The sequence below is a fragment of the Labrus bergylta genome, chromosome 12 (genome assembly GCF_963930695.1).
Source record: "Labrus bergylta chromosome 12, fLabBer1.1, whole genome shotgun sequence".
In the NCBI taxonomy this organism is placed as follows: domain Eukaryota; kingdom Metazoa; phylum Chordata; class Actinopteri; order Labriformes; family Labridae; genus Labrus; species Labrus bergylta.
The window spans coordinates 10,056,065-10,083,842 of record NC_089206.1 but is presented as its reverse complement, the minus strand read 5'-3'; the positions used below and the strand labels follow the sequence as shown (position 1 = coordinate 10,083,842).

At 44.3% G+C, this 27,778-nt stretch overlaps 1 protein-coding gene across 3 annotated transcripts in view; it reads left to right on the top strand.

The window, feature by feature from the left end:
- Positions 1-26,930, top strand: part of LOC109989167 (nuclear receptor coactivator 3) — a 63,540-nt gene extending 36,610 nt beyond the window's left edge. The window contains exons 3-23 of one of the 3 annotated variants that reach the window (XM_020640817.3): positions 8,229-8,336; positions 9,440-9,600; positions 11,452-11,552; positions 11,639-11,813; positions 13,845-14,027; positions 15,041-15,127; positions 15,264-15,404; positions 15,860-16,007; positions 16,446-16,927; positions 17,055-18,172; positions 18,342-18,468; positions 18,887-19,057; positions 19,259-19,489; positions 20,237-20,342; positions 20,455-20,626; positions 20,907-21,233; positions 21,393-21,491; positions 22,699-22,951; positions 23,218-23,395; positions 23,500-23,704; positions 24,189-26,930. In XM_020640817.3, coding sequence (XP_020496473.2) covers positions 8,248-8,336; positions 9,440-9,600; positions 11,452-11,552; positions 11,639-11,813; positions 13,845-14,027; positions 15,041-15,127; positions 15,264-15,404; positions 15,860-16,007; positions 16,446-16,927; positions 17,055-18,172; positions 18,342-18,468; positions 18,887-19,057; positions 19,259-19,489; positions 20,237-20,342; positions 20,455-20,626; positions 20,907-21,233; positions 21,393-21,491; positions 22,699-22,951; positions 23,218-23,395; positions 23,500-23,704; positions 24,189-24,200 — 4,566 coding nt within the window. In that variant the 5' untranslated portion in view covers positions 8,229-8,247 and the 3' untranslated portion in view covers positions 24,201-26,930. Of the gene's footprint in view, positions 1-8,228; positions 8,337-9,439; positions 9,601-11,451; positions 11,553-11,638; positions 11,814-13,844; positions 14,028-15,040; positions 15,128-15,263; positions 15,405-15,859; positions 16,008-16,445; positions 16,967-17,054; positions 18,173-18,341; positions 18,469-18,886; positions 19,058-19,258; positions 19,490-20,236; positions 20,343-20,454; positions 20,627-20,906; positions 21,234-21,392; positions 21,492-22,698; positions 22,952-23,217; positions 23,396-23,499; positions 23,705-24,188 lie in introns of all 3 variants that reach the window. The other 2 variants (XM_020640814.3, XM_020640816.3) reach the window with 2 other exon arrangements.
- Positions 26,931-27,778: the final 848 nt, after the last annotated feature.

Sequence of the window (27,778 nt, the reverse complement as noted above, 5' to 3'; positions counted from 1 at the left end):
GCGCCTGTGTTTTTTTTTTTTCTGAAGCAAATGCTTTACGGAGGTGTTTGAGGTTTTCAGAGTTTGGAAAGGTGTGGAGTAGTCACGAAAAGAAAAGAGGTGAAAGTGGTGGAAAACAAAGAGGGGTTGAGTGGGTTGATTTTCAGGCAGATGAGAAAATGAAGAGTGGAAAGACAGAAGGGAGACAGGAGGAGAAATCAAATTATTCTTTGTGCTCTACCTGCCACAGAGGCTGGAAGAGAGCATTAATCTTTTAGCCCTGTCTGCAGGTGACAACACACGCACACACACACACACACACACACACACACACACACACACACACACACACACACACACACACACACACACACACACACACACACACACACACACACATACACACACACACACACACACACATACACACACACACACACACACACACAAATGCACCCAGACATAACCAAACCACACTTTCTTTTTCTAAACGTGCAGTCACACACGTGCTTGTGCTCTTGCAGTCATAATGCCGATGCACAGATAGCAACAGTGATTGCCGAGTGAGGCTGGTAGGACAGGAAGGAAGTCCATTTACAGGCAAATACGACATGAACAGGAAGAAATGATTCCTTAAAGTCCTGTCCTGTTCATTTCTGCCAGAAATAATGAAAGTGGGACGGCAGTTTGAGCACAACTAAGACCCAGGTTGGCATGAAAACCTTTGAATCATCTGAATAAATGTAAAGCAACTGCAACTAAATGAATTAGTTTCTTCTGATAAAAATCTAGGCGAGTCTTTTGGGGCCATTTTTGATCATCAATGCACAATAAGAAAACCTCATAATCAGGTGTGTGCGTCTCAAAAGGAAGCTGAACCTCACAGTTGGTGAAATATTCAACAGGTTACATTATTTTCCCTTTTCGGATGGTTTGGATGAACTTGGTCGCTCTGCTATACGATGAATTTTGTTGAATATGTATCAATTCTGATGTTTGAGTGTTTTCATCATAGCTGTTGGAAGTTTAGGCTCATTGGAATTAACTCACAGTGTTAACTAAAGCTCAAGTGTGCAGATTCAAGGTTGAACTTGCTTTCATTCTCCCTATATCACAGCGTTTTTACCAAAAAAATAACATTGAGTGAAGTGTGATAAAAAAACAGGAACCTTGTTTTATGAAACAGAGAAAGCCTTGAAGTAGGTTGAAGTGTATGTCTGCAAGAACACATAGTAGATCAAAATATTGTGTACTCCATGACACTTCCTGTTTCTATGTTATATTGCAGTTGTACATTTTACAGTTGGTCTTTTTCTTGTTATTCGTTGGTTTATCATCTTTGCCTTAGGGCTCCACAATAAATCACAATTTCATCACTATCGTGATATGAGCATTCACAATCAAAACATTGCAACAGTCTCAATTATTGGAAACAAATGAGTCAACCAGCGACGACTTCTCATTCGACATTTGCACCATTAGCTTTTGGATGGAGTGTTGGGTATAATGGCCATGCTCTCAGCCAAATGAAGGTGGCGCTAGCTATCAGATACCCTTCAGATGAACTTGTTGCTGATTTAGTGGTTTAATAAAAATGATTTTTGGATTTAGTTAGATTGAGGCGAAACATGTCTGAAACTCAGGCGTTGTGTAAAACATGAAGAAAAGCAGACACATAGAAACCGAGTTGTAGCTAATAGCACTCATCATTATTGCAATAATAAAGAATGTTATCACAGATCCCCACACTTTGCTCATATCGTGACCGGCCTACTAAAAAAAAAAGTTGTTTACAGAGACAAACAAAAACGCTCTTATTCATTTCGGGCTCTGTGGCAAACTGACAGTGTCATTAACTGAAAGCAATTATTTAGGAATTATCGGTTTGGAGAAATGCTCCCAAAGTCTATTCTGCGGTGTTGGACCAACTTTGATTGGCAGAGGTCTCCGGATTTGTCTCTGATCTCATCAATCCTTCAATGGGGAGACCATTTTCTCTGATTATCCCTCAAAAGAGTGAAGACCAACACCGCCTGTGTGGGTAGTCCCAGCCGAGCAGCTGCAGCTCCTCTCATGTCTCTGCTGAGAGTTCACAAGGCCAGAGCAGGGCCGTGTGCCTCTGTTTTGTCAACAGAGATTATGAGAGTGTGGTTGGCAGGCAGGTAGGCGGGCGGGAGGGGGGGGGGGGGGGGGGGGTGACAAGCAAGGCTATTTACATCACCCAGCCAGAGTGTGCCTGCCTGGCTAACTCTGTCACCTTTCCTCCCTCTCCCTTCCCTCTCTACTCCTCCCCTTTAGTCACCAACACCCAGCACCCTGCCCACAGCACCCTACCTTTCTTGGCCTTTAGAATGGAAATAGAGACTCTGTTCAAACAAAACCCACAGTAATGATTGCAGCTGGTGCCTCAGTGCTGTCATGGCAGAGTTTGAAAGAGGGTGAAAGAGAAAGCCAAAAATGGTCTTACACAAAGAACTGAAATATTTTTTAAGGTTTTTTCAACCATCACAAACCTTTCTGCAAGCCGTGGAGCTCTGTTGCATCCTTCAAATAGTACGTCTTTGAGTGCAAGTCATTGAGAACGCAGTAACTAGACCGAATCAGCATGGGTTAACGTATACGCCTTGAATAAAAATTTGTTCTTGCTCATTTTTCTTGTACACTCATCGTCTGCCCTCGGTAACCCTTTTCAACACCTTCTCATTTGTTTCGTTGTTTTTTTGTTTTTTTTTGCCTCTGCTGTGACTCACTCTGTCGTGGGAAGTCTGGCCACTCTGCACTTTCGTTTCTGTCTGCCATAACCTCATTTTGTTACATCCGTGTTGGAGCATGCAGTTCATCTTTTTAACATTTACTCAAAAAGTTGACTGCTCATCATAAATGTAAACCTCACCATAACAATATTCCATCATGAAAGGAACAGTGATAAATCAAGCAGCCCTCTTAACCTGTTTTAAACCTTCATACATGCACACTGTAAAACATGGCTAGTTCTATGATTTACATAGAGTTTATTAACAAATAGACATTAGACTTCATACTGCAGAAGCATTGTTTCTCTGGGCTGTGATGTCTGCAAAGGTCACCTGTGACAAAGATACTTCGACAGCATTATGGATTAATACATGTCATGTCTTTAAGAGCTTTAGAAACATTACATTGATTTTATGTACAACAAAATATTGGCCTTATTTTGAGGCTCATAGGGAGGTCAGGGGATTTTCAGAAAAACAGTCAGGTTCATCCTCTCTGAACTATAAACATGAACAGCAAAAGAAATGCAAACCTGGGGCCTGTTGCACCAGCTAGGTTTGAGTTCTGTCCTGAGTTAGGGTGTAAAGTCAACACTGGGGAAAAAAAAAGTAGCGAGTGTCTGATTTCAGTGTGTTTGGTTGTTTACATTGCTGGCTCCATAGCCTAATTGTCTTCAAAGATGCGAAGAGCTGGGTAAAACTTACAGCAAACAGCCTTCATCTTTAATGAACAGTGACATGAAGTGGTGAAATCTTCAACTAAAATCTACACTAAGTCTAACAGTAGGCCTACTTTTTGTTGGATGGGTGAAATATTGTCTCAGCTCATTGGGGGGGGGGGGGGGGGGGGGTGGGAAGGTGAGAGTACAAGACAAACTCACCACACATTTTTGAGGGATGTAATGTGTCGCAGAAGACGCACTGCCACTACCAAACAGGCGGTAAAACGCTCTGCTCCTTTCAGAATGATGCACCATGACCACAGGTTCTTTACAGAGGATTAGCACCTATTAGAAGCTGCTTGTAAGATTTAAAGGTCCCATATTATACTTGTTCTGGTTTTATATGCCCTTTAGTGTGTTTTCCAAGTGTCCTGTGCATGTTTAGGCATGTCTATGTGCAAAAATTCAAAGTCCGTGGAAACGCGGCTTCTCCTACGTCCTCCTGTTAGCTGCAGCATTAGCCGCATGTAACGCTCGGTTCTAGCCCCCCTCGATAAAAATTTGTCAGTGCGGCGTCATTGTCAGTGTGAGATCACTGAGCTAAGCCCATTGGCTCGTTGTGGCGAGCCCTGCAGCTCATGCTGAAATTTCCGAGACGCGTGCTGAGCAACTGACCAATAACGACAGAGCGGATCGGCAGACCAATCAGAGCAGACTTGGCCCACGTGGGGTCTAACAGTGTGGGCTCAACAGAGCGTAGCTGACGGACTCAGAGCGTGGAGGGAGCAAGGAGGAGCAGTACATGAAAACAGACACTTTTTTCGAACTTCAGCTATTGTGAACGTACAAAAGTATGAACATAGATTAAATATACGAGTCCCAAAAAGGGCAGAATATGGGCTCTTTAAGTTATGACTTGTGCCTACAGTATGATGGAACTATCTCAGCTCGTGCAACACCGTAAATGTTAGTCATGCATAAACTCCGTCATAAGTTAGAACTTAGATTTCCATTAGTCTATGTTTGAACTTGCGCAAAACTGGTGCACATCAGTGCCTTTAGCTACACTTGCATGGGACAAAGGGTTGATTATCTCACGTCTGTGTCCCTTTCCTGTTGCATGTGAACTTAACGAGTGTTTGATTTCACGCCTTGTCGTCCTTGAGGTCAACTGCTTCCTCTGTTTTTGCCATAAAACCATAAAACCTGCGGTTCATGGTGAGTAGTGACCCCTCTGGGTCTCAGGCTCCGAGGTCACTGACTGTTTGCTGTCCTGTAGCCGCTTCACCCCAGGGTGATGATGCTGCCCTGACCTGATCCTCTTTTCACGCCTGTCTAATGACCCTGAAAATATGTGGGTCTGCTGTCAGCGGGAAGGCACTCACCCCTTTGAAATCGCTCTGGTCAAGATCAGGGTTGAGAAGCAGGTCAAACTCAGAGTGAAAGTTCAGAGCTGCTTACCTGCATGTGTGCACTCACCTGTAAAGTACATACCAGCAGAAAAAAAGACTCTCTTGTGACTGCTCAGCTAGTTGGGAGCCTAATTCTTTGTCCTGTTTTCTTTTTTTTTTCCTCTGGCTGAGCCACAGACAGCTGCTGCTCAGTAACTGCTCTGATTAACAGCCTCCTTCCCTCTGATCCTGATTAATGTCTCTGAGTCATCCTCAACTAAATGATTTAGTCTGCAGACTTAAATGAGCACAGAGACATTGTGTGGCCACCGTTCACTTTTTCTGCATCAGAATTGGTCAATTATTCCATTTATTTCTTAACTAAGGCAAAATATGTGCCAACCACTCTAATAAATGATTCATTTTAAAGCAGAAATGTCAAACCCTTCTGTATTCTTTCATTATGCTTAGACTTTTCAGGTTTTCTCTGGTTTGTAGGTTTAAGCTAAGACCTTGTCACTTCTGAGTACAACTTTGCAAACAATCCAGCCTGACCTATACCTCAACAGTTACTTATGTTCCTGTATACATGATTATGTGTATTATAGGAGTATTTATGAATTAAATGTTATTTGTATAGGGACGAGCATGAAGCAGGTCAACCAATGCACTTATAGCCTGAGCTAATACTCAGTGCCTGTTCTTGGATGGGTCTTAAAATTATGTAACAAAATCAATGACAAGAAACACAAGAATCTCAAATTTGACTCATAAATGGTTCTCTTTTAAAGCTAATTTTAGAGTTTTGTAAATATTCCTTTGTCTCCCTTTGTGTGTCTGGCTGTAACTCTGTGTTTTTGCTGCTGTCTGTCTTACCAACCTGGTAAAATAAAGATTGATTTAAAAAAAAAAAAAAAAAAAGAGACAGTACAAATCAAACTCAACAATAAGACAGACAGAACAATGCAGGAAAACAATATCATACACTGAAACGATGTTTTGTGTGTGAATATTTTCATTGTCATAAATGTATGTGTCCTTAAATACACCAAGCCATTTCTTTTCTCCATATCTATGTGACATCTTCTCATTATGGCTACAAGACTGTGCTTTCCTCAGCCAGTATTTCCTCTTTCTCACTTTGACTACATCTCACCCTTTCTCCCTTGATTTGGCCATCTTCGTGCCCACCTCTCCATCGTGCTGCGCTCCTTACTGCCATCACCTTCTCCCATTTCCCTCTTTACGCGTCTCATTCCCGCAGCCCCCTGCTGCTGCATTGTGCCCAGCGCAGCCCCGCTGCCTCTCTGCCACCAGGCCCCACTGCCTGTGGCGTGTAATTGACTTTCTCCCTGCGCTGAAAAAGCGGGCGGCCCACGCCAGGCTGGAGGTGACCCATTTCCCTGGGGCATTCAGCAGCCTCCTAATCAACCATTCTCTGGGGCCGCCTCATTCACTCTGCAATTAGAGCAACTCCCCCTTTGAGAACTCCATCAATAGGCTGGCAGGCAGGCGGGCGGTAGAGCAAAGACGGAGTTTCACTCAAACACTTTGCTTTGGCTCTTTGAGTTCTGATCCCTCCAACTTCGTGCCTCCTCCTCTCTGCTTCTTCGCTTCCTCGTCTCCCTCGTGGTGGGTTTCATCAGACAACAGTGAGCGGGGTTTTTTTTTTTTTTTTTTGTCTAACGATGAGCGGCAGACAGGCACACAGGGAGGCAGGCGGGGATAGCTGAGAGGAGGCACAGGTAGGGAAGCAGACAAAGGCAACGAGACAGTCAGACAGACAGAAAGTCAGATGGGGAGGTACTCATGGGAGAGATTAAAAGAGGAATCTGAAAGAGCGGGAGGGATTGAGCAAGAGGAGCCCGCGCGTCTTCAGAGCATCTCTCGCTTTTTAGAAGAAGATTTATAAGTATTCCCTGTTGTTTTCTTGGAAGGGAATATACTTGTGTTTCACCTGGCGTTGAAGGCGTGCATGAAAGCAGCCATCACATTGATCCTGTCTCAATCAGAAGGTGTGTTTGCTGCTTGTTCCAGACTGATATGATCTTATTGCGAGCCTGGAGCACACGACTGAATATAAGAACAATCTCTATCCAAGAAAGAAAAAAGAAAAAAAAAAGAACTCCAAATGCAATCAGACATTTTTCTTGGACAGTTCTGATCCCTCAAGAAGGAGCGTGAGATGATGGTACGTAGTGATTAAATAACGGGCCCTGCACCTCTCCCATGTCGTTGGCCTGATTTGCGATGCAGGAGGGGCAGCGCTCTGGTCAGAGGATAACCATGTAATCAATGGAATGAAAAAGCTGCTCTGGCTGTGAAGGTTAAGAGGGGTACTAGAGGCTTTCAGCCCACTCTGTGCGCCACACATGCATTCAAAACACACAGCAGACAGTCTGAATGTTACATCTCCTCCTCTACTACCTCCTCCTCCTCTCACCTGTTCCCCTCTCCTCCTGTCTTTCTTTGACATGATTCTATCTCTCTTTCTCTCCGCTCGCTCCTTCCTCCTGCCTCCGCCTTTTTTCGCTCTGATTCCCCCCCCTCTGCATTTTTTTTCTTCCTCTGCATTTTTTTTCCATCTTCAACTATATTTGTCCTCTCTCTTTCATTTACTCTCCTCTCCTCCTCCACCCCCCCCCCCCCACCTTTCCCCAGTGTCAGCTGCTGTCACTGTGGCAAAGAAAGTGACCAATCAGAGCCCACTTAACAGCACCGGCTTCTCCCTCCCTCCCTCATTTCTTCGCTTCCTTCCCTCATCTTCCTGCTCCTCCTCGCTTCCTTTCGTCCCATCTGCCTCTCTCTCTCTCTCTCTCTCTCTCTCTCTCTCTCTCTCTCTCCCACAACCTTTATCAGCTCACTTCCTGGAGACGAAATGTGAAGCATTATGGGAGACAGACGGCTGTCTAACGGGGTTAGTCGTGCAGCGTGGCTTATCATCAGAGACACTGCTAATCCTGTGTGAGTGTGTGTGCCTGTGTGTGTGAGGATGCAGCATATGAGCTGATGAACTCATACATGCACGGGCCCACACAAACAAACACAACCACACATGCTTACTCTCTTTTTCTGAGGAGGAGGAGGAGGAGGAGGCGGCAGACGAGACATGTTTATGTTCGTCAGTCTCTGCCTGGAGAATATGATTTGCATGATATAAGCATATTTCACCCTGCTGTGTGCTGCTGTTTTTCAATGTATCCACTTCACAACGTGCCTCTGTATTGTTTATTTTTGCTGAGTTCAAAAACATGATTCCCACGTTCCTTTCCCCCCATATTTGCCTTTTATTATAAGAGCTAAAGGGCTAATAGGGACTCAAAATCCCTCTTCTGCCTCTATTGAAGTGTTATTTACACCCATGTGTGTGTGTTTGTGTTTGTGTGTGTGTGTGTGTGTGTGTGTGTGTGTGTGTGTGTGTGGTGTGCGCTCCTTCCTCTCAGGTGCTGATATGTGTTCACGATGAGCGGACTGGGGGAGAACTCCATGGAGCCTCTGAGCTCAGAAAACCGAAAACGCAAGCTCTCCACTTGTGACACGCCTGGTCTGGGGTGAGTGTGTCGGATCAGCACAAAAAAAAAGAAAAAAAAGAAAAAAAGGAGGAAAAGTGGGCTACTGGGTCAGTGGTTTGCTTAGCCCAACCAGTGTGACGGCTTCAAATGCTTTGAATCGAAAAGAACTTGAATAATATGTGTGGAAAAAAATAAAATAAGATTAAATATTAAGTATTAAATCAAATGTTTTGGATTGATAATCATGCTTATAATATAGTTTCTTTGTGAATGTTTTCTTCTTCAATATTTTTAAAAGATTAGCAAATTCTCATAATGTAAAGTAAACAACATGGTAGACAAAAAATTAACTAATTTTTAACTGTTTTAAACGGGGAGAAACTTCAATTATCCTTTTCCGTAATGGTTGGGATAACCACAAATGTATTTATATAGACTGTATTTAGATTAGAATAATAAGAATATGAAAAATTATAGTCCAGAAAACTCTCATATTATATATGAGGGATTATATATAATATTATAAACTCTCATATTATGAACAGTAACGTGCTTAGTGTTCAGAGTTGAGCTTGATACCACGCTCATCTCTACAGCAAAATAAAACAACTGCAGCATGTTTATTAGCTTAGCTTAGCATTATGGTTCTTCACCTGGGGGGAGGGGGGGGGGGTTGGATTGATTAGATTTAGAAATGTTTTTTATGTAGTGAAATAGAAATGAAAGTGATCTTCTGCTAGCAGAGCAATGTTGCTAAACTGACCTTTATGTAATTCAGTTCTACTCTGCTAGTTGTGTTTTCCTTTATAAACTTTTTGTGATACAGATTTCATAAGACGATGGTTGATGTGGGCACTGGGGACAGCATCAATGATTTTTTTGCCCACCTGGTAATCTCTGTCCCCATGCTTCCAGGAAACAGCCTCAGTAAAATACTTTTTGCACAAAAAAAAAAAATTCTGGACAAACTCTTTAAAAGCACATTACCCAAAAGTTGCTTTTTTTAAACAGGATACCTGCCATGCAAACTGCAGTCAGGGGGCTTCACATTGTTGTCAAATCTTTAAACACTGCCAGCAATTTAGAGAGAAGGTGGCGGTGCTTCAGTTTAGCTCTAATCTTTGCACATTGCCCTTATGCAGGTGTGAGAGGAAACGACGAGAGCAGGAGAGCAAATACATAGAAGAGCTTGCTGAGCTGATCTCTGCCAACCTAAGTGACATCGACAGCTTCAACGTCAAACCGGACAAATGTGCCATCCTCAAAGAGACAGTTCGCCAGATCCGCCAGATCAAAGAGCAGGGTGAGTGGACCGATCGTCAGAGATCCTAAGGGCTGCAGGAAGCTAAAAGTCAGATTGACTGTCCAGAACTGTGTGGAGGAAACATTGGGGAAGATGTTGAGGAGAACGAGTGGTGGAAGAGACAGCTGGGGGGGGTTTTCAGACACACACATCCACACACACGAGCCTCCTCAGAGCCCAGGTGCAAGGACGAATCAGTCATTCATCTCCCACAAATTTCACAGCCTCGACTGTTTATGTTTGGGAGGAAACATTGGCAGTGCTTTGTGAACCTGTCATCCGTGTGTCTGTGTGCTTGGGTGTGTGTATGTATGTATGTATGTGTGTGTGTGTGTGTGTGTGTGTGTGTGTGTTATGGGCATGCACAGCTGTGTACTGGACTCGCCAGGGGCTGTTTAATTGGACGTTTGCAGGTAATCACATGCCCATCCATTCTGCTGAACTGCCAAATTATTAGTTCTGTTACAGCTGCTGTTGTCACATTTCTGTCTCTGTTACGTGGTCAGCGTCTCTACAGAGAGCACTTTAAGAAGCACTGTGAGTGCAGTGTGGACGTGTTTTTAACTCAGTGTCACTATAGATTTTCCCGTTTTGAGTTTTGAATTCTTCGAGATCAAGGGGGGAGAGCCTTTCGCTGAATTTTGTTCTGTGCTCGGCTCAGTCGGCGTCTGCCACCTCGGCAGGAAGGGGAAGAGGCTACAGCTGGCCCTGACTGGCTGCTGACAGGTTGCCATAGTTACAGGAAGTGAAGACAGAAACGACACAGGCGTTTAGAGTCACATCTCGCCTGCTACCTGTTCCTCCTCTCCCCTTCTCACTTTCAGTTGCTCTCACTGCCACTCTTCATATTTTGCACTTTTCTCCATCAGTTAAACCTGTTTTCAGTCCCGCTTGGATTTATTTTTGCTCTATTACGTCCCTCCCCTCAACTCCTCTTCTTCTTCCCTTCCTTCCCCCCCCCCCCCCCCCTCTCGTCTGTATTGCAGCACAATGAATTGCAGCATCTTAAGGTTTGCTCAGAGCATCTTAAGATATTGAGTGAACGTATGGAGTGCAGAGTCCCTGTTTCTGTCTTTCCTCCTTTATCTCTGTCATTCTCTACCTAACTCAGAGTGCTGGTTGTAGGCAGCAATGGCTTTTTTTTTTTCTTTGTGTGGGTATCTGTGCCCCCTGGGAGCTAATCAGATAGAATGATTCCTGTAGCTGAGCAGCCCCCGCCTCTTTCCCAGACCAAGCCCTGCATGAATACAACAACCAAAAGCAAGCCGTTTTCCCCATCTACATCTCTCGACTTCATCTCCTGTCCTGCCTCTCGCCCTCATTTTCTCTGTGTCTGTCTGTCTATCTTTTTCCCTCACTCCATTAATTCAGGTGCCTCGGCTGCTGCCCCTGCACCATTACAGCTTCCAGAGCCTCTCTAGCTCTCTCCCGCGCTCTCTCTTTCTCTCTCTCTCTCTCTCTCGGCTCCAGCCTACCAGACAGTCCCTTAGAGTCTGACACTGAATATAAAGCACGAGGACGGCTGCTACCTGCTCCACATGCACCCAGCCCTCTATTCCTCCTGACGGGCTCCTCAGAGAAACCTGCCTCTGTCCCTCTCCCTCCTCACCTGTAGTTTTAAATCCCCCTCAAAAAAAAAAAAAGAAAGACAAAAAGTAAAAAGTTAAGACTGAGAAATGCTGCCCCCTGCTGGTGCCGCTAGAGTAGTGAATGCCTGGCTGTTAAGGTATTGTCTCTTTCACCTAGTGTTTCTCTGCTGCTCCTTTTAATGCATCTGAATTTGAGCCTGTTTATGATTGTTTTAAAATGATTTCCAAAAAAAAAAAAATGTCTTAATTGTATCTCTTACAGGAAAAGCATCTTCCAATGATGACGACGTCCAGAAGTCGGATGTTTCCTCAACAGGTCAGGGGGTCATTGACAAGGACCACCTGGGGCCGCTCCTGCTGCAAGTGAGTCCAACGCTCAACCCAAGAAAAACCTGACAAGATTTCTTCAATACATTTGAGTGACTTACTCTCTGCTGCTGTTTCTTCAGGCTCTCGACGGCTTTCTGTTCGTGGTGAACCGCGAGGGCAGCATCGTGTTTGTGTCGGACAACGTGACGCAGTACCTGCAGTACAAACAGGAGGAGCTCATCAACACCAGCGTGTACACTATACTCCATGAGGACGACAGGGAGGAGTTCCACAAGAACCTGCCCAAGAGCAACAGTGAGGAAACACACACATACACACACATGCTGCATGTCTACTCAGAAGGAAACCATGCCTGACATCTTCCACGCGGCTGAGGTGTAAAGCAAACTTTGAGAGCACCCTCGGCATACACGTCGCACACACACACGCGCACACACACACACACACACACACACACACACACACTCTTGCACGTAAACGTATTTATTTATTCATGCTTCTCCTCGTGCTTAACTTTTCTCCCCATGTAATGAGGAGCTACTGGAAGCCTGTTCATGTGCTTGAGAGGATTTTGACACAGACACACACACACACACACACACGCACGCACGCACGCACACCCACCTGACAAAACACACATGTGCAAGGGAGCACCCGCCCACTAGGTGCTAAGCAGGCAGAGCGTAGCGCGGCTGTCAGTCACACTCAGTGGTCCAGACAGTGTAAAACAGGCCTGAGCTCTATTCAGATCCCATGGCAGCCACCTGGAAACTACTTACTGCTGAATTATGCACCTCCACTCTTTCCTCTGCTTAATTTACTCTGTTTGCATGTGCATGTGTGGGTCTTATTGTGTATATTTGCATGCATATGTCACTTGCAGGATTGCGATTTTTAAAGGTGTTTCCTGTGTGTGCCGGCCTGAGTTAGTCCACAGAGCTCTATTTATAAACCTGATTAATTATGGATATGTGTGCTCGACTGAACCTGCTGCTCAATAAACTCCACACTAATGCTCCTAAGCAGCGTGTGCTTTGACATGTCATTGACACGATCTTTCACGTTTTCCTCCGCATCCTCTGCATGCTCTTTTATTCATTCATTCACTCGTTTAAAAAAAACAAAACAAAAAAAAACTCATCTTTATCTACTTTTCCCGCTGAGCGTCCCTCGAGCCTCTCTCAGCTCACTCTCCCTCCGCCTCATTCATACTTAATACAGCAGTCGACCGAGATGAATATTGTGGTTGTCTGTTGCTTCTTCCTGCAGCTCTCTCCCACCCCTCATTGTGTCTCGCTCTGCTGCACTGCCCCCCTCATTATCCTCCAGACCCATGAATGAAATACGCTCTCGCTGCACATTCCTGTGGGATGACCGCTGACCACGCCAGCTACTGTTAAATACACACACTCGCAAGGCACACACGCCAACAAAAACAGACAAGACATTCACGCACAAAACATGAAGTGAGGTTTTGTTGTTTGGGCAGCGTGTGCTTTTTGACCCTTCAGTCTTGCCGCCCGGGCTGTTGGTTAATTGTGTCTGAGGGGAGATGTATAGGCCTTAGCGACTGTGCTGCATTTACGCTGTCGAGGAGAGAAACCCAAGGCCTTGTTAAATCACCTCTCACTACCAGTTAGTCCCCCCGGACGCCACTGCCCCCCCCCACCCTGCAGGTCTCGCTCTCTTGGGTCCTCTCTTATATCCTCCCTGCACCTGCCAGACAGCAAACTCCTGCCAGCTCAAGGCCCTGATAAGGCTTCAAACAGACATTGGAGGACAGTTGGATTTCTCTCTAAAGTTTGACTCCCCTTCCTCCCTCTCCCACTGTGAAGGTGACCCCGTCAAAATGAGTGTGTTAGTGTGTGTTTGTCTGTGTGTGTGTGTGTGTGTGTGTGTGTGTGTGTGTGTGTGTGTGTGTGTGTGTGTGTGTGTGTGCTGAGATGAGATGAGATGAGAAGTCAGGGCCCAAATGAGGATAGATGGCTGAGTGTCCCTGGCCTCTGCCTGCTGCAGAGAGCAGACTGAGAGGGAGAGATATTGGAAATCGACACCTTGGCTACATTAATCCCATGGTCCATTTAGCCAGGGATCCAAACAGCGGGAGAGACTTCTGCTCCCCCTATTTAGGAGGGAAAATACATGTTGCAGTGTGGTTTGTTTGTTTGTCTGTGTGTGTGAGGAGCCTCTGCAGGAAAGGGTGTGAGCTGTGATATTTCATTACAGGAAATCCATTCAAGGCTATATTTGGTTTTCAGTCAATTTCTCATTCCATGTTACTCAAGAGTGTAATTATGTTTTTGTTTGTGTTGCATTTTTTTTTAGTAAATGGAGTCTCGTGGGGAAGTGAGGCCACCCGACAGAAGAGTCACACCTTCACTTGCCGGATGCTGGTCAAGTTTGGCCACGCCCACGGCCCCATGGAGGAGGGGCCAGGAGGGCCACGCTATGAGACCATGCAGTGTTTTGCTCTCACACAGCCCAAGGCAATGATTGAGGAGGGTGAAGGTACAATGGCTTTCAAATCTGCATATTTTTTCCTTCATGACAAGAGGATGTTATTTCAGGATGATAATGTGTTTAAATAACATAAATCTGTGTTTAAAAAATATATATATTTCAAGATCCAAAAGTGCTTTGTGATTTGATTTCACTCGGATGTTTGACCTTCACTAAGTAGAGTTTTATTCTCCATGGGCATTTTTTGCACACTACACTGAAGGGGGGCGAGGTTCTCTGTTCTCCATGTACTCCAAGACATCTGTATTTATTTGTATTGGCCTGATTTTGCAACCCCATTGCCGCACATGAAGCGCAAAAAAACGTTTCGAAACTTAAACCTCAGAACACACTTTCGATGAACTTTTGAGTCCAAAAGTATTTTCATATTCAATGAGTCCGGATTTTGCCTCAAGCAAAATGACTAAAATGTTAATTAAAGGATTTGTAACAAGGTACTTTACCTTTTGTACGGACAGACCAAATCAGACACAAATTACGATACCAAGCAGACTTTATTATCACTAAAAATGTCTGGAGGGAATTTTTCAGAAGAATTAGAAAATCTAATTTTAAATGCAATTTGCAAAGCAGGCACTTTGTAGTATTTCTTGTTACCTCCACACTTATAGTAACTCGGGCTCATAATTTGAGGCTTGTTTAAATTTGCTACCCAGTTTCTCTTCACCTTTTACAATTTTGACAACATTTCTTTTCAAACTCTGCTCACTGACATAGACCCTAGAACATACCCTTAGGGTGCACAAAGTATCCTTTGAATATTTTTAGAAAACATGAAGCAATTTCAATTAAAGGAGAGAATTTCCATTAGAAGAAATCCATCAGCATAACATTCATATGTCATCGCTCATACCTTACCTGATACTTTAAAACCCAGACTTCAGGAGCGCAAAATATCTCATATCAATGAGAGTGAAGCGGTTAAAATCCTAAAACAATAATCCTTAAGTAAAAGTAGTAATCATAAAACATTTCTGAAACTCTTTTTCTTCCCCCTTCAGACCTTCAGTCATGTATGATCTGTGTGGCCCGACGGGTGACAGCTATGGAGAGAACAGAGAGTTTTAATACCCGTCACGAGCTATCAGGTGAGGAGCTGCATCCCCGATAACTTGGAAGTGGCCATGACGTATCGTCTGCACCCGCAAACAAGTTTTCCACATCCCTCCTTACTTCTCCTTGGTTCCTCCCCGCCACTCATCCTCCTTCTGTCCTCCACGGCAGGTAAATTGATCCAGATCGACCAGAACTCTCTGCGGGCGTCGATGCGTCCAGGCTGGGAGGATTTGTTGAGGCGTTGCATTCAAATGTTCCTTCAGCATAGTGACGGGCAGCCCTGGTCGCACAAACGGCACTACCATGAGGGTGGGTCACACGCAAACACACGCACCTTGAGTTAACTGCAGCAGTACTTCAGATTTAGCACATGCATCATGTTAAGCAACATTGGAAAATCATCGGGATGTTGCTGTAGTTAATTGTTACTCAGTTGTGTATCCTCTTGATTACAATGCTGTTGTTAAAGCTTTAAACAGTTGATACTGTGTGACTTGTTATTTTGTCAGTAGTAGTAATCAGTAGTTGCCACCAATATCTCAGCAAGGCGTCACTTTAGAAGAACCCTCAATGCATATTAATAAGCAACCACAAACTCCTGCATTACTGTATGAATATTGATCCCCTGAATACAAATGTCTGAGCCATACATCATTAATCCTCAATGTAATCACAGGGTTAGTTTTAACATAAAGGCTAATTAATGACTTGTTATTAGTGAAGTGTTTCAGGGTTGTTAATTTGTCATTGATCTGCCTGGGCAGCCTTTTTGCAGGGTCACGCTGAGACACCACTGTACCGCTTCTCTCTGTCCGACGGCACTCCAGTTACGGCGCAGACCAAGAGCAAACTGTATCGGCATCCAATGAGCAACGAGCCTCAAGGATTCATCTCCACTCACCTACTACAGAGGTCAGAAACTTTAAAGCGCGCTCACACTCTGCTCAAAGACAGCAGAGAATCTTTCAGGTATTGCATAAAAGCACTTTAAGCGTATCTATGCAAGGCAGTCGAGGTATTCAACAACTGAAGTGGCAGTTGAAGTAGCTTTTTTTTAACTGACATCCTGTGAAGAGGAAGAAAAATCCTCATAGGCACAAATAGTGAGTTGTTGTTGAGATGAAATATTTGAATACACTACAGAACGATGCAATACGGTACAATGCAAAACAGTATGTTGTGATACGCTATGATACTATACACTTTGTAGCACCCCAGGGGCAAATACACATTGATTAGTCATGGAGAACACCATGAAGCCATTGCACAACCCCTGCTACCTTAAGATGCATCGTTTTAAATTCCTTTTTCCAAAACTCTTGTGCTCATAATACCTCTCTTTCCACGCAGGGAACCCAATGGCTACCGCTCCTCTCAGGGTGGGGGCATGATGCCGAATGCTATGAGACAACAGGGCATGGGAGGCCCGAACCCCAATGCCCAGATGAACATGAACAGCGGTGGGGGGATGGGGATGGGAAGCATGGGCGGCATGAACAGGGGCTTTGGCATAAATGAGCAGGGCCACATGGGTCACATGGGTCCAATGGGCGGCGGCTCTATGTATGGAGCAAATGGAGGAGCGAGTGGAGGCATGGGCAACCGCATGATGCAGATGAATCAGATGGGGCAGATGAGTCAGGTGGGGCACATGAATCAGATGAATCAAATGGGTCCCATGAATCACCCTGGCCAAGGAATGCAGCAACACCCGCAGCAGCCCCCATTTCAGAGCAGCGGAGGGTTTGGGCTGGGTGGCATGAATAGCCCCTCCGGAAGCCCCAGAATGGGTGGACCCCAGCAGGGACTCCTGATGTCACCACGGAACAGAGGTAGTCCAAAGATGGGTGCCAACCAGTTCTCACCAGGAGGTACTGGTCAATCTTTGTTGTCATTTGGCATAGTCTGTTTCTACTAGTTTCTTTAAGTTAATTCATTTGAGTTGTGTTTTATTTCCAGGCTTACACTCTCCCATGAGTGGCATTGTCAGTGGTGGAGGAAGCGGAGGAAGTACCACCACCTTCTCCAGCAGCTCACTAAACGCCCTACAAGCAATCAGTGAAGGTGTAGGCAGCTCCCTGCCATCGACTTTAACGTCACCCTCGCCAGCCCTTAAACCTGACAGCTCTCCCAGTGTCCACTCCTCCTCTTCCTCTCAGCCCAGTCAGCCGGCAAAACCAGGCCAAGATGGCTCCAAAAGCCCAGCCGGAGGCTTTGGACCTGGGCCGGGTGACCATCACCACCCAATGCAGCATCACCACCATCATCAGCATCCTCAGGCTGAGAGTTCTGGAGATCGTCCTGACAGCCAGGCAGCTGCGGCGACTAAAGAGTGTGGCGATGCAGGCAATGAGGCAGGGGTGGCAAGCTCAGAGCCTCCTCGGAGGTTGCCGGACAGTAAGGGGCATAAGAAGTTGCTGCAGTTGCTGACATCCCCAACTGAGGAGCTGGGAATAAGTGGCAGTGGGCCAGCAGGGCCCCCTGTACCACCCCCACCACCCAGCAGCAGCACTCCTGCAGGCTCAGATAGTAAGGACCCCACAGGAGGCATGACCAGCCCGTCGTCTACTGGGGTCTCTTCCTCTTCCTCAGCCAGTGCCAATCCAGGTCTGGCGACTGGTCCAGGGGGCGTGTCAACATCACTTTCATCAGCCCACTACACAGGCTCGCTGCAAGAAAAGCACAAGATCCTCCACAAGCTTCTTCAGAATGGCAACACTCCAGACGAAGTGGCTAAGATCACGGCTGAGGCGACAGGAAAGGTGTCACTGGGGAATCAGGAGGGAGGGGAGGTTGGAACAGGGGGATCAGGAGGCGGTAATGGACCTGGGAATACTACCGAGCCCAAACAGGAGCAGCATAGCCCCAAGAAGGAGAAGACCCATGCCCTTCTTCACTACCTCCTCAATAAGGATGATTCCAAAGAGCCGGCAGATATAAAGCCTAAACTAGAAGAGCTAGAAGGGAAGGGGGCCCCGGGGGCTGCTGGCGGCCCTGCACGGGGGGGTCCTGGATGTGGTAACGGCCCTGCACCTGAACATCCCGAGAGCAAGATCAAGTCAGAGCCGCCTGATGACGTAAGATAAATCATTGTTTAGACTTATTTGGCTAACATTATAATTGTTATTGGCGTTAAGCTAGTCGTTCAGAGTTCATGATAACATAGTACACCATCATGCCTCTGAATTTTTGTGAACCTCCTCGGACTTTGATCTAATCACAAATTTTGCTTATATGGATCTTCAGTTGCACAACCTAGAGTCCATCCTCGGAGATTTGAGGGGTTCAAACTCAGACTTCTACCCGGATCAAGCTGGAGGGGCTAGTGATGCGGGAAACAAACCACAGGGTTGCCTAGATGACAGCCTGCAGAGTAAGTGGGTCAAAAACCAAAGGCTTGAAGAAGTGTCATTTACATGCAAGGAGAGTGTTGTAACAATAATATTTGATGATGTTCAAAATGTCCTTTGAAATCATTCATGTATCAAATATGATGAGCAAATTTGCGTTTGTGTTTCCACACTTTCTGAATACTTAGTTTTAATACATTACTTATTAGCAAATGGTCTGTGAGTCTATCATTAATTACTCCCACTTGATGATTTAAAGCTTATTATCCCTGTGAGATCGAAGAACATATCAATATTTTAATTTGCCAGATAGTACTGAGATGTATTTCTTTTACCAACGGCATCCACACCTACTTAGATGCAACACGGGCATTAATCTTCAGACACTAGAAGATAAGTGAAAAGTGACCATTGATTTATTTATTTTATTTTTTTTTACAGGGAGTCCAGGAATGGGTCCAGGTCCTCGGGGACCCTTCCAGAGGGCCATGTCCATAGATGGGAAGCCTCCAGTTGGTCCAGGAGGGGCAGGTAGACGCCCCATGCTGATCAAGCAGGAGAACATAATGGGCAGTCCAGATGGGTACCCAGGAAACATGGGTGTGTGCTCAAGTAGGCCAACATTGTTACCAGCACTTTTTCTTTGATCTCTCTCTGCCTGCCTCAATTTATTGTGAGGGTTTGTGTTAATTGGTAATTCAATTGATCATGTTGGAATTTATTGTATGCTATTATTAGATGACTGTTAAACACACACTGCAGCACCTGTATGATACTAATGCACCTGCACATCCGTTGGTTATGTATGACCAGGACCAATGAATAGAGGCATGGTTCCCCAGAGGTCTCCAATGGGAGGTTCAGGGGATTGGAGCATGCCCCGTTCCAGCGCAAGCCCTGTGGGGTCAGCAGGACACCCCTCCATGATGCGCCCAGGCATGGAGTACAACAACAGCAAGGGCATGATGTCAGGCCCTATGGTTAGCCGCTCCAACAGTGTACCCGGCACCAGGTCAATGCTGCAGCAACAGCTCATGGAAATGGGTATGTCTGTTTATACCGTAACACTGTCAGAAACACATTAAAACCCATGTGACGTTTTTTCTTAGACACAGCGTAGCTTTGTGCATAATGTTTATCACCATGCAAGTATGCTCAAATGGATAATACTAACATGGCTGATGTTCAGCAGGTATTACGTTTGTGACCATCTTAGTCGGGGTTATTTCACGCTAACATTTGATGATTTCAAACAGAAATAAAAACAGCAAAAGTAAATGGGAATGCAATTCATTTTGTATTTTTGCGTCACAAACTAAACTCTTGGACACACTGATACTGTGCCCTGATTGTAGCCCTTTTAAAAAAAAAGTTTTGATCGCTATGGTCTCTCACTGAAGGGAACACGAGGGACGATGAATATCCAGTCCAAAGAAATTGGCAAAATAAATGTTTTAGATCTGATGAACAGTGTTATATTTTTGGCTGTCAGACTCCTAAATGCTGACAGCAGTAATTGACATAGGTCAGCTCTTAAACACATACAACTAATATGCATGTGTTTTTTTCATTAATTTATCCAGAATTGTGTTTTCAATTCTTGTATGAACTGGCTCCTCACAACAGATCTCTTGTCACTGACATGTCTGGTTAAATGTTTGCTATTGATTGTAAGCTAAATTGTGCCTCTGCAATAAATAAAGTTGTCTGAATTTGAATCAGAATTACATTCTACATGCATGGCCTGTTGCACACAGACATCATTGAAAGTGTATTCTGTTTGTATTTAAGGTGGTTCTGCTGACATGGGTATGGGAATGAGCCCCTTCAGCCAGCAAGGCCAGCCCAGCCAGTCCTCATCCTGGCCGGATTCTATAATGGGCATGGAGGGTAACAGGTCAGTTCAAAATCCCTTAATGTCTGTTTATTCCTGTTTAGCGGTGGTGAGCTTGGAGTGCAGTTTATACTGAACCTCGTGGTGAGATTTTGATTGTTTGTGTGCCGTGTAGACGCCAGTTTGGGAACACCTTAGACGATCTTCTGGTGCCTCCCACCACCAGTGAGGGACAGAGTGATGAGCGGGCGCTGCTCGATCAGCTGGACTCGCTGCTGAATAACACTGACGGCATTGCTCTTGAGGAGATTGATCGAGCGCTGGGCATCCCAGACCTCGTCAGCCAGGTAAGATATCAGAAAAGATGTAAAAAGACCCAAGGAGAAATGATCCATATTCATATCAGGACTCATAAATGAGCCTTGCATTCATCTTTGAATTAGATATTTCAGTCATGACTCTCAGTGTTCAGACTGTTCTTTTTCTGAAGGAGGACAGATGAGCCTGGAGGGATCTGTCTGTGCCGCTGAGAAAGACAATTACAGAGTCAACCATTTGGAAATTAATCAATTAGATGGTGCTGTTTGACAAACTTCTTCTTTTGTCCTCTTGTCCTGTCTGCTCCAGAATCAGGGGGCTGAGCAGCAGCTGGAGCCTTTTCCAGGACAGGACCCTTCCATGGTGCTGGACCAGAAGCCTCTCTACGGACAGGGCTACCCCGGACCCCCCTCCATGCCCATGCAGTCCGGCTATGGAGGGAACCCCATGCAGGGACAGACTCAGCAGGGGGGGTTTGGGCCCATGCTCTCTCAGATGGGCCAAGGTGGCAGTTTCCCTGGTATGGGTGGGATGGGTGGCATGGGACACCCTCGTGCCAACATGATGAGACCCCGAATGATGACGGCCAACAAACCCATGAGGCTTCAGCTGCAACAGAGGCTGCAGGGACAGCAGGTAGGAGAACAGGATGCTTCATCAGTTAGAGAACAATCTATGTTCCTTTACGTTTATTGGTATGGTATTATTTGTAAAGTAATGGTTTGAAAGTGCTGCAGAGTGAGTGTAAAATGTGTTCCTCCATGTTATAGTGAATGTTCTTTTGCCCTTCCTCAGTTCATGAATCAGACGCGGCAGGGTATGGGCATGAAGATGGAGAATCCGGGAGGAAACCCTGGCATGAGGCCAGGCATGCAGCCTGGCATGGGAGGACAGGTAGATAAAAGAAAATGTTATCGATTAAACTCTGTAAAACACTTTGTAATAGGAGATCTGATTCCACAGATTTTGCACTAATATCATATTCTGAAACAAGTATGTCCAAACACTGTTTCAAGGGCTCTGGTTAAAATATTTAGTTTACAGTAAGTGTATACAAAGAATGTTCAATACATGCTGCTCCATTGAGTAAACTGATGCAAGCATAACAACAAATGCAACCAGAGATACAGCTGTTATGTGCAAGGAATTGCAATAGCTATGGCGAGATAATTCTGCACAAGGTCAGACACCATGGCCGAGATAAGCTTTATGAGTGTAAAGGCACGCAGAGTAAATGGATCTTTAGAACCTGCAAGAGGAGGCAAGTTCAAATAAACTTAAGCCCAGGTGTGAGTGTCCTACATCAGTGATCTCTTTGTACCACCTCCTGGATCAGGCTTTGTAAGTCCTAACTAATAACTTTACCTATTCTCAATAAAAACATCATTTTAAGCCATTCATAACAACAACTATGGGTTTATTCTCCAGGAAGACACTTAGGCTATGTAATGGGCAAACATGGACCAAAAAATCCATGCATTGTCCTCTTTTCATATGTATACCTGCACACATCATGCTAGAGCCAACTAGATATTAATGGAATTCATAACGGAGATATACAAGAGACGTTTTCTTTTATACAACATCAAAGTTACAACATGTAACTTAAGCCCCTTTTTTATCAGACTGTGTTACGGATTCTTTCTGCTCTTGTTCCGTGTGGTAGCCAGTATTAATTAGAAAGTGGTGGATTCACATTGAAAGGTCTGATTGCAGTTTAGAACATGGTGCACTTCCTCAAGGAGTAAATCATCTGCCGAGCATTTCTCAGAACCCGATTTTACAACCATACTTCAGGCCACAAGAAATACAAATCCCATGAAAAGAGTTTATTTTCTGCTAAAGGCTAACTCCATTTAAATATACATTTCTTTCTGTCGATTTCTTTGCCACAGTTAGTTGTTAATGTTGAAGATACCAAAAGAAGAATAAAAGTCCAAGACCAGAACGAAGCAGGGATGATGCTGTTAATGTTGAGACCTAACCTCAACCAGTTTTTAATACTACATGTTGTAAAAAAAACAGCTCCAAATCTACTTATACCTATACTTATACCATGTCAATCCTCTGTAAGCGGTCTATTTGTGATTGTTTTTTGCAGCAGGGCTTCCTCAATGCTCAGATGATGGCTCAGCGCAGCAGGGAGATGGTCACCATGCAGATGAGAAGGCAGCGTATGATCATGCTGATGCAGCAGCAGCAGCAACAACAGGCTGCAGCGGCCGCTGCTGCAGCCGCAGGAGGATTCAGTCCCCCTCCAAACGTCACGGCTCCTGGTGGCATGGACAATCCCATGGGAGGGCCAAGCATGGGTCAGCCGGGCCCGCAGCAGTTTGGCTACGGAGGGAACTATGGTGAGTTTACTTAACAAAGAGAACAATGCTGCTTCCTGGTGGTGAGACTGTGCACTGCAAGATTTGTGTAGAAAATTGCAGATTCTTCAAAGGGCTTTCCACATCCAGTATTCTGTCTCTGTGTCTTTTTTTAAGCAGACAAATATTATGTTATACAGTATATACTGTTGTTTTTGAAGGAATAGTAGGTTAATCTCATAACGTACAACTTGTGCATTTGCTTTGGAAAAATAAGCAAGCTGAAGCCAGGTGATCTATTTCCACAGGGATGGGACAGCAGGGAGACCCTTCGTTCGGACCATCAGGCGGCAGTCCTCCTAACGCGATGATACCCAGCCGTCTAGGACCTCAAAACCCCATGATGCAACAGCACCCACAAGGCGGTCCCATGTACCAGGGTGCTGATATGAAAGGCTGGTCGCAGGGAGGCATGGGACGCAACAGGTAAGAACCACAGTGTCAGAGAGTGAGTTTGGCTTCAGTTTGGCTGGCCCCTTGAATATACACAAGTTAACCCTTTGTTTCTTCCTGTTGCTATTCTTCACCAGTTCATACCCACAGCAGCAGTTTGGGCCACAGGGACCTCCAGGGCAGCAGCAGTTTGGGCAGCAGGGGAATCCAGGCCAGTATGGGGGCATGATGATGAACGGGGGCATGCCAGCCAGCGGAGGAGCAGGTCACATGGGGCAGATGGGGGGGCAGATGGGAATGAACCCGATGGTGATGGGACGCATGCCTATGGGGCCTGATCAGGTAGGTGTAGAGGGTCTGAATGTTGAAAGTGGTTCACATTTGTTTAAGTTTGTCTGAAAACAACACTGATATGCCTCTGAAACGCTGTGATTATTAATTCTGTACATTGTTACACAACAGAAATAACAAAATGAGATTGCTAGATTGAGTCATTTGCCCCCTAAATTACAATCCTTTTACTGAAAATCACACCTTAAGTTGTTATCTCTTTTCTTGACTCACCAAGGAAACATAATCAGCTTATAACCCATGGTACATCAAGGAGTTGACTTCAAAATCAACCGATTTTTTGCAGATTTTATGGCGTTTTTGTTTCAGTTATATTAAGCGACACAAGCACTCCACTCATACTCAACTGTACATACAGATGTGTCAGTAATGTTTCAAGACAGACTTAAACCTATTCTGTCTCATTCTGGAAGAGTTGGTCAAAAATGGCAAACTTCCCTGTCTCACTTTTTTCTTTTCTTCCTCCTTGATGTAGAAATACTGCTGAGCATGGTGACAGCAGCATTTGTCTCACTGTGATCTCCATCCAGAGAGAGGACACAGCTGCAGCACAGGAGTGAGGAGGAGGAGTCGTAGTAGTAGTGGAGGACCAGACTCTGTGTGTGTGTGTGTGTGTGTGTGTGTGTGTGTGTGTGTGTGTGTGTGTGTGTGTGTGTGTGTGTGTGTGTGTGTGTGTGTGTGTGTGTGTGTGTGTGTGTGTGTGTGTGTGTGTGTGTGTGTGTAGTGCTGCTTTCCCACCAGACGGGGGAGTGAGCTTCCTTTGTAGAGGGGTCTGTGACGACAGTCTGGAAACCTGAGGAAAAACAGTCACATTGATTCATGAAGAAACTCAATATTGATTAAGAATCATGAACACTGTGACACAGTCACACACTGAAACAGTTACAGCTCTTTGACTCCTCTGTAGACTGTAGTATTAATGTTCCTCTTTTCCTGAGTGGCGTGTGCCTCAGTGAACACAAACGCCACACGCTGGACCGAAACATGGACGAACGCGTCGAGACATCCTCTCCACGTCGTCGAATGTACTACGGAGCTGTGTTTTGATTTTAAAAACATGGGATTCCTCTCTTCACTTCTGAACGCCGCCTCTCCGATGCTCCAGGAAGATCTCTCTGTGTACACAATGTAAAGTTTCTAGACGACGAGCCGTCAGATTGTGACACTCACATGAATGTCATTCAGCAGTAGCACATTGTTTTTTGTCCTCCGGGACGCCGCTGAGCTAAAGAAAGACTGACTTACTCGTTGGCTGATTGCACTTTAAGAAAAGGCCAACATCAAAAGGATTGTGGCAATATAGAGGCCTTTACCCAAGAGTTAATGTATAGCAGCAGAAATTTACTGTTTATTTTTGTGTTTGTTCTCCAACTTTTTCCTCTGTAACCAGGATTGGTTGCTGATGATTGGACATGGGTAATCTTTTTGATCTTTGTTCTAAAGTGGGAACCAGTGGAAAGGCAGAAAGCACAGATTTTATCCAACGCTCTAGTCTACAGTGAAGTAATTTATTAGAGAAACTGAACGTTTTTAAAAATCACTCGACTTCAAAACTCGACTTATATTTATACAGATTTGCGGTGTGATTGTTTTATCATTCCAGAGGTAACTTTTAAATTGAAATCTTGCAGGTATTTCGTTAACCTTGCACCAATTTGCGGTGTCACTACAAATGCAGAAACACAATTTAAGATGATGTCTACATTAGCTCCTGCTGTAAGAGAAATTGTGTGTTAGATTTCATTGTGCTGATTTCTAGCAATAATCCTTCCTCCTGGTTTTCCCCTGAGGACAAAGCTCATACACTCAAAGTGATGGCACTGCAGTATTAGACATGTCTCATTTGGAGTTCTTTGTTTATTTGTTTCTTTGTTTCTTTTACCTGTGAATATGAATTGTAAATAGGCTTCAAATGTACTATATATAAATATATATATGCTTTTGTAGGTCACATACGTTTTTGCACAGATTGTAAGGCTTGATATTTAAAAGTTTCTTAATCTGTCATAGGTCAGCTTTTATTTTCCAAACCTTAAACATAAGGCAGAAAGGAAGGGCCTCATTTTTTGTAAGCAGTACGTGTAGATTTAGTTTCATACTGTCACTTTCTTTCTCTCGGAAAACATTTTTCTGAGGACATAGTCTTAGCTGAAGAGGTGCTAGTGTGTCATGTTGTTTTTAAATTATTTTTCTCTTGACAGAAAAAGGAAACACAAAGTATGCCTATATACATAAAGAGTTGACACATGATTGTGTTAGGCTTCAAGGGGCCCAGATGTCTTACCAGTAATGTGGTGTTGATGTTTTCTCTACTGAACCTCATGCTCCCATGTGTGACTTAAAGTTTCACTCCTGAGATTTCTGTGCTTTCGGATTTTGCAGATTTGATGATTTAGCCTCAGACAGAGACACTTTGGAGCCACTGTCTGCAGATGTTTAATCCTTATGGAAGCAAGACAAGAAGTTGTTTGAATCCCTAATTGCCTGTCAATCTCTTGACAGGGAAATCTTTTTCTTTTTTTTTTTACCTTTAAGTTTGCCTTTATTTTTATTCTAACTCTTGTGAACCTTTTGTTGGAGAATCTACCTTTGAACACATGCTCAATCCAAAGATTTTTGTTTGTCATTCTGCAGTTTTTAGAACAGTTCCTGACGTAGATCGTGCAAGTACTCATGTGTGATTTAACTGTTGCACATAACCTATAATATTCATTGAACTAAATATTTTTAAATGCATATATTATATCCCCATGATCCGTATGACATAGAGTAGACAAAAGTCTGGTTCTGCTGAGGTGGTTTGAGTTTTTCCATTTGTGATTGTTTCTTCCTTTCTGTAGCTCTTATGGCCAGTTGAATTGTGGTGCTGCAAACGGTGCTTTCACAAGCGAATGTTGAGATTTTTTTCTAAGCTGAAAGGAGGTTTCATGATTGATGTCTTTATGTCTCAGAATAATAGCTTGGAGTTGTTTTTTTTTTGTAGCCCCAGTCTCAATGATGAATATGAAATTTAAATCGTTAAATATTTGAGAAAAAAAACATTTTTCTAGGAGGCAAAAAGTCTCTTTAGAGTGCATCGTCGGCACTAAAGATACTGCTAAATAAATCTGGGAAACATACGGTCATTATTAAAGGATGTAAAATACTATTGCATTTTTTCTTACCCTGTTTCTTGATGTTAATATTGATGTAAATACAAATTTATATTTAAACATTACTATGTCTCTTGTCTTTTTGCACATTAATCCTGCAGCCACAACTCAGTCTGTCACTATGCAACACTCCTAAACTTTGTTTTACTACATCAGCAGGTCCTTTCAAGAGCACAAGTAGAAGTATTCTCATGTCTTCCAGTCTGCATTTGGAACAAGAAGAGTGTGGAGGACATCCGTGTGGCAAATCCTCAGACCGAAGCTGAAAATGCACAGAGCGTTCTCTCAGACTGGCTGTGTTTATGTGACATTAGTGTGCTTCATGCATCATTCTGCAGCCTCACTTTTATTTGATGTTTGTTTCCTGTCATTGGTCACACCCCTCCCCCAAGAGTTGCTGTCATTAAACATCCCTCTTCTCTTGCTTTCTCTTAATGATTTTGCTCCCCCTGTAAAGATCTGTCACCTCCAGACTGTAGGTAGACCTGCTGCGGCTGCTGTTGCACCAGGACCTCACAAGCCCATTCAAAACATTGAATAACTTTTCAGACTTGTGCATTATTCTTTATAAAATAATAGTGCTGTCAATTTAATGTTGACTGACTTATTCAACCCTTCAATCTGAAGTATTGTATGTGGAGAAGTGAGGTGACATTTTTATGTGGAGAGATGTTGAAGTGTCGACTTTTACGTTATACCATGGTACATACTATAGTAACTCCCATATTACTATAGTACATACCATAGTACCTCACAACATATTATGGTATACCATGGTACAAACCATAGAAAAGGGTATATTACTGTGGTACATACAACATTGCCTGACTGCACTACCCCAGATATTACAATGGTTCCTCAGATAGGCTATCACCATGGTACAACAAATCATTTTAATCACTACGGTCCCATG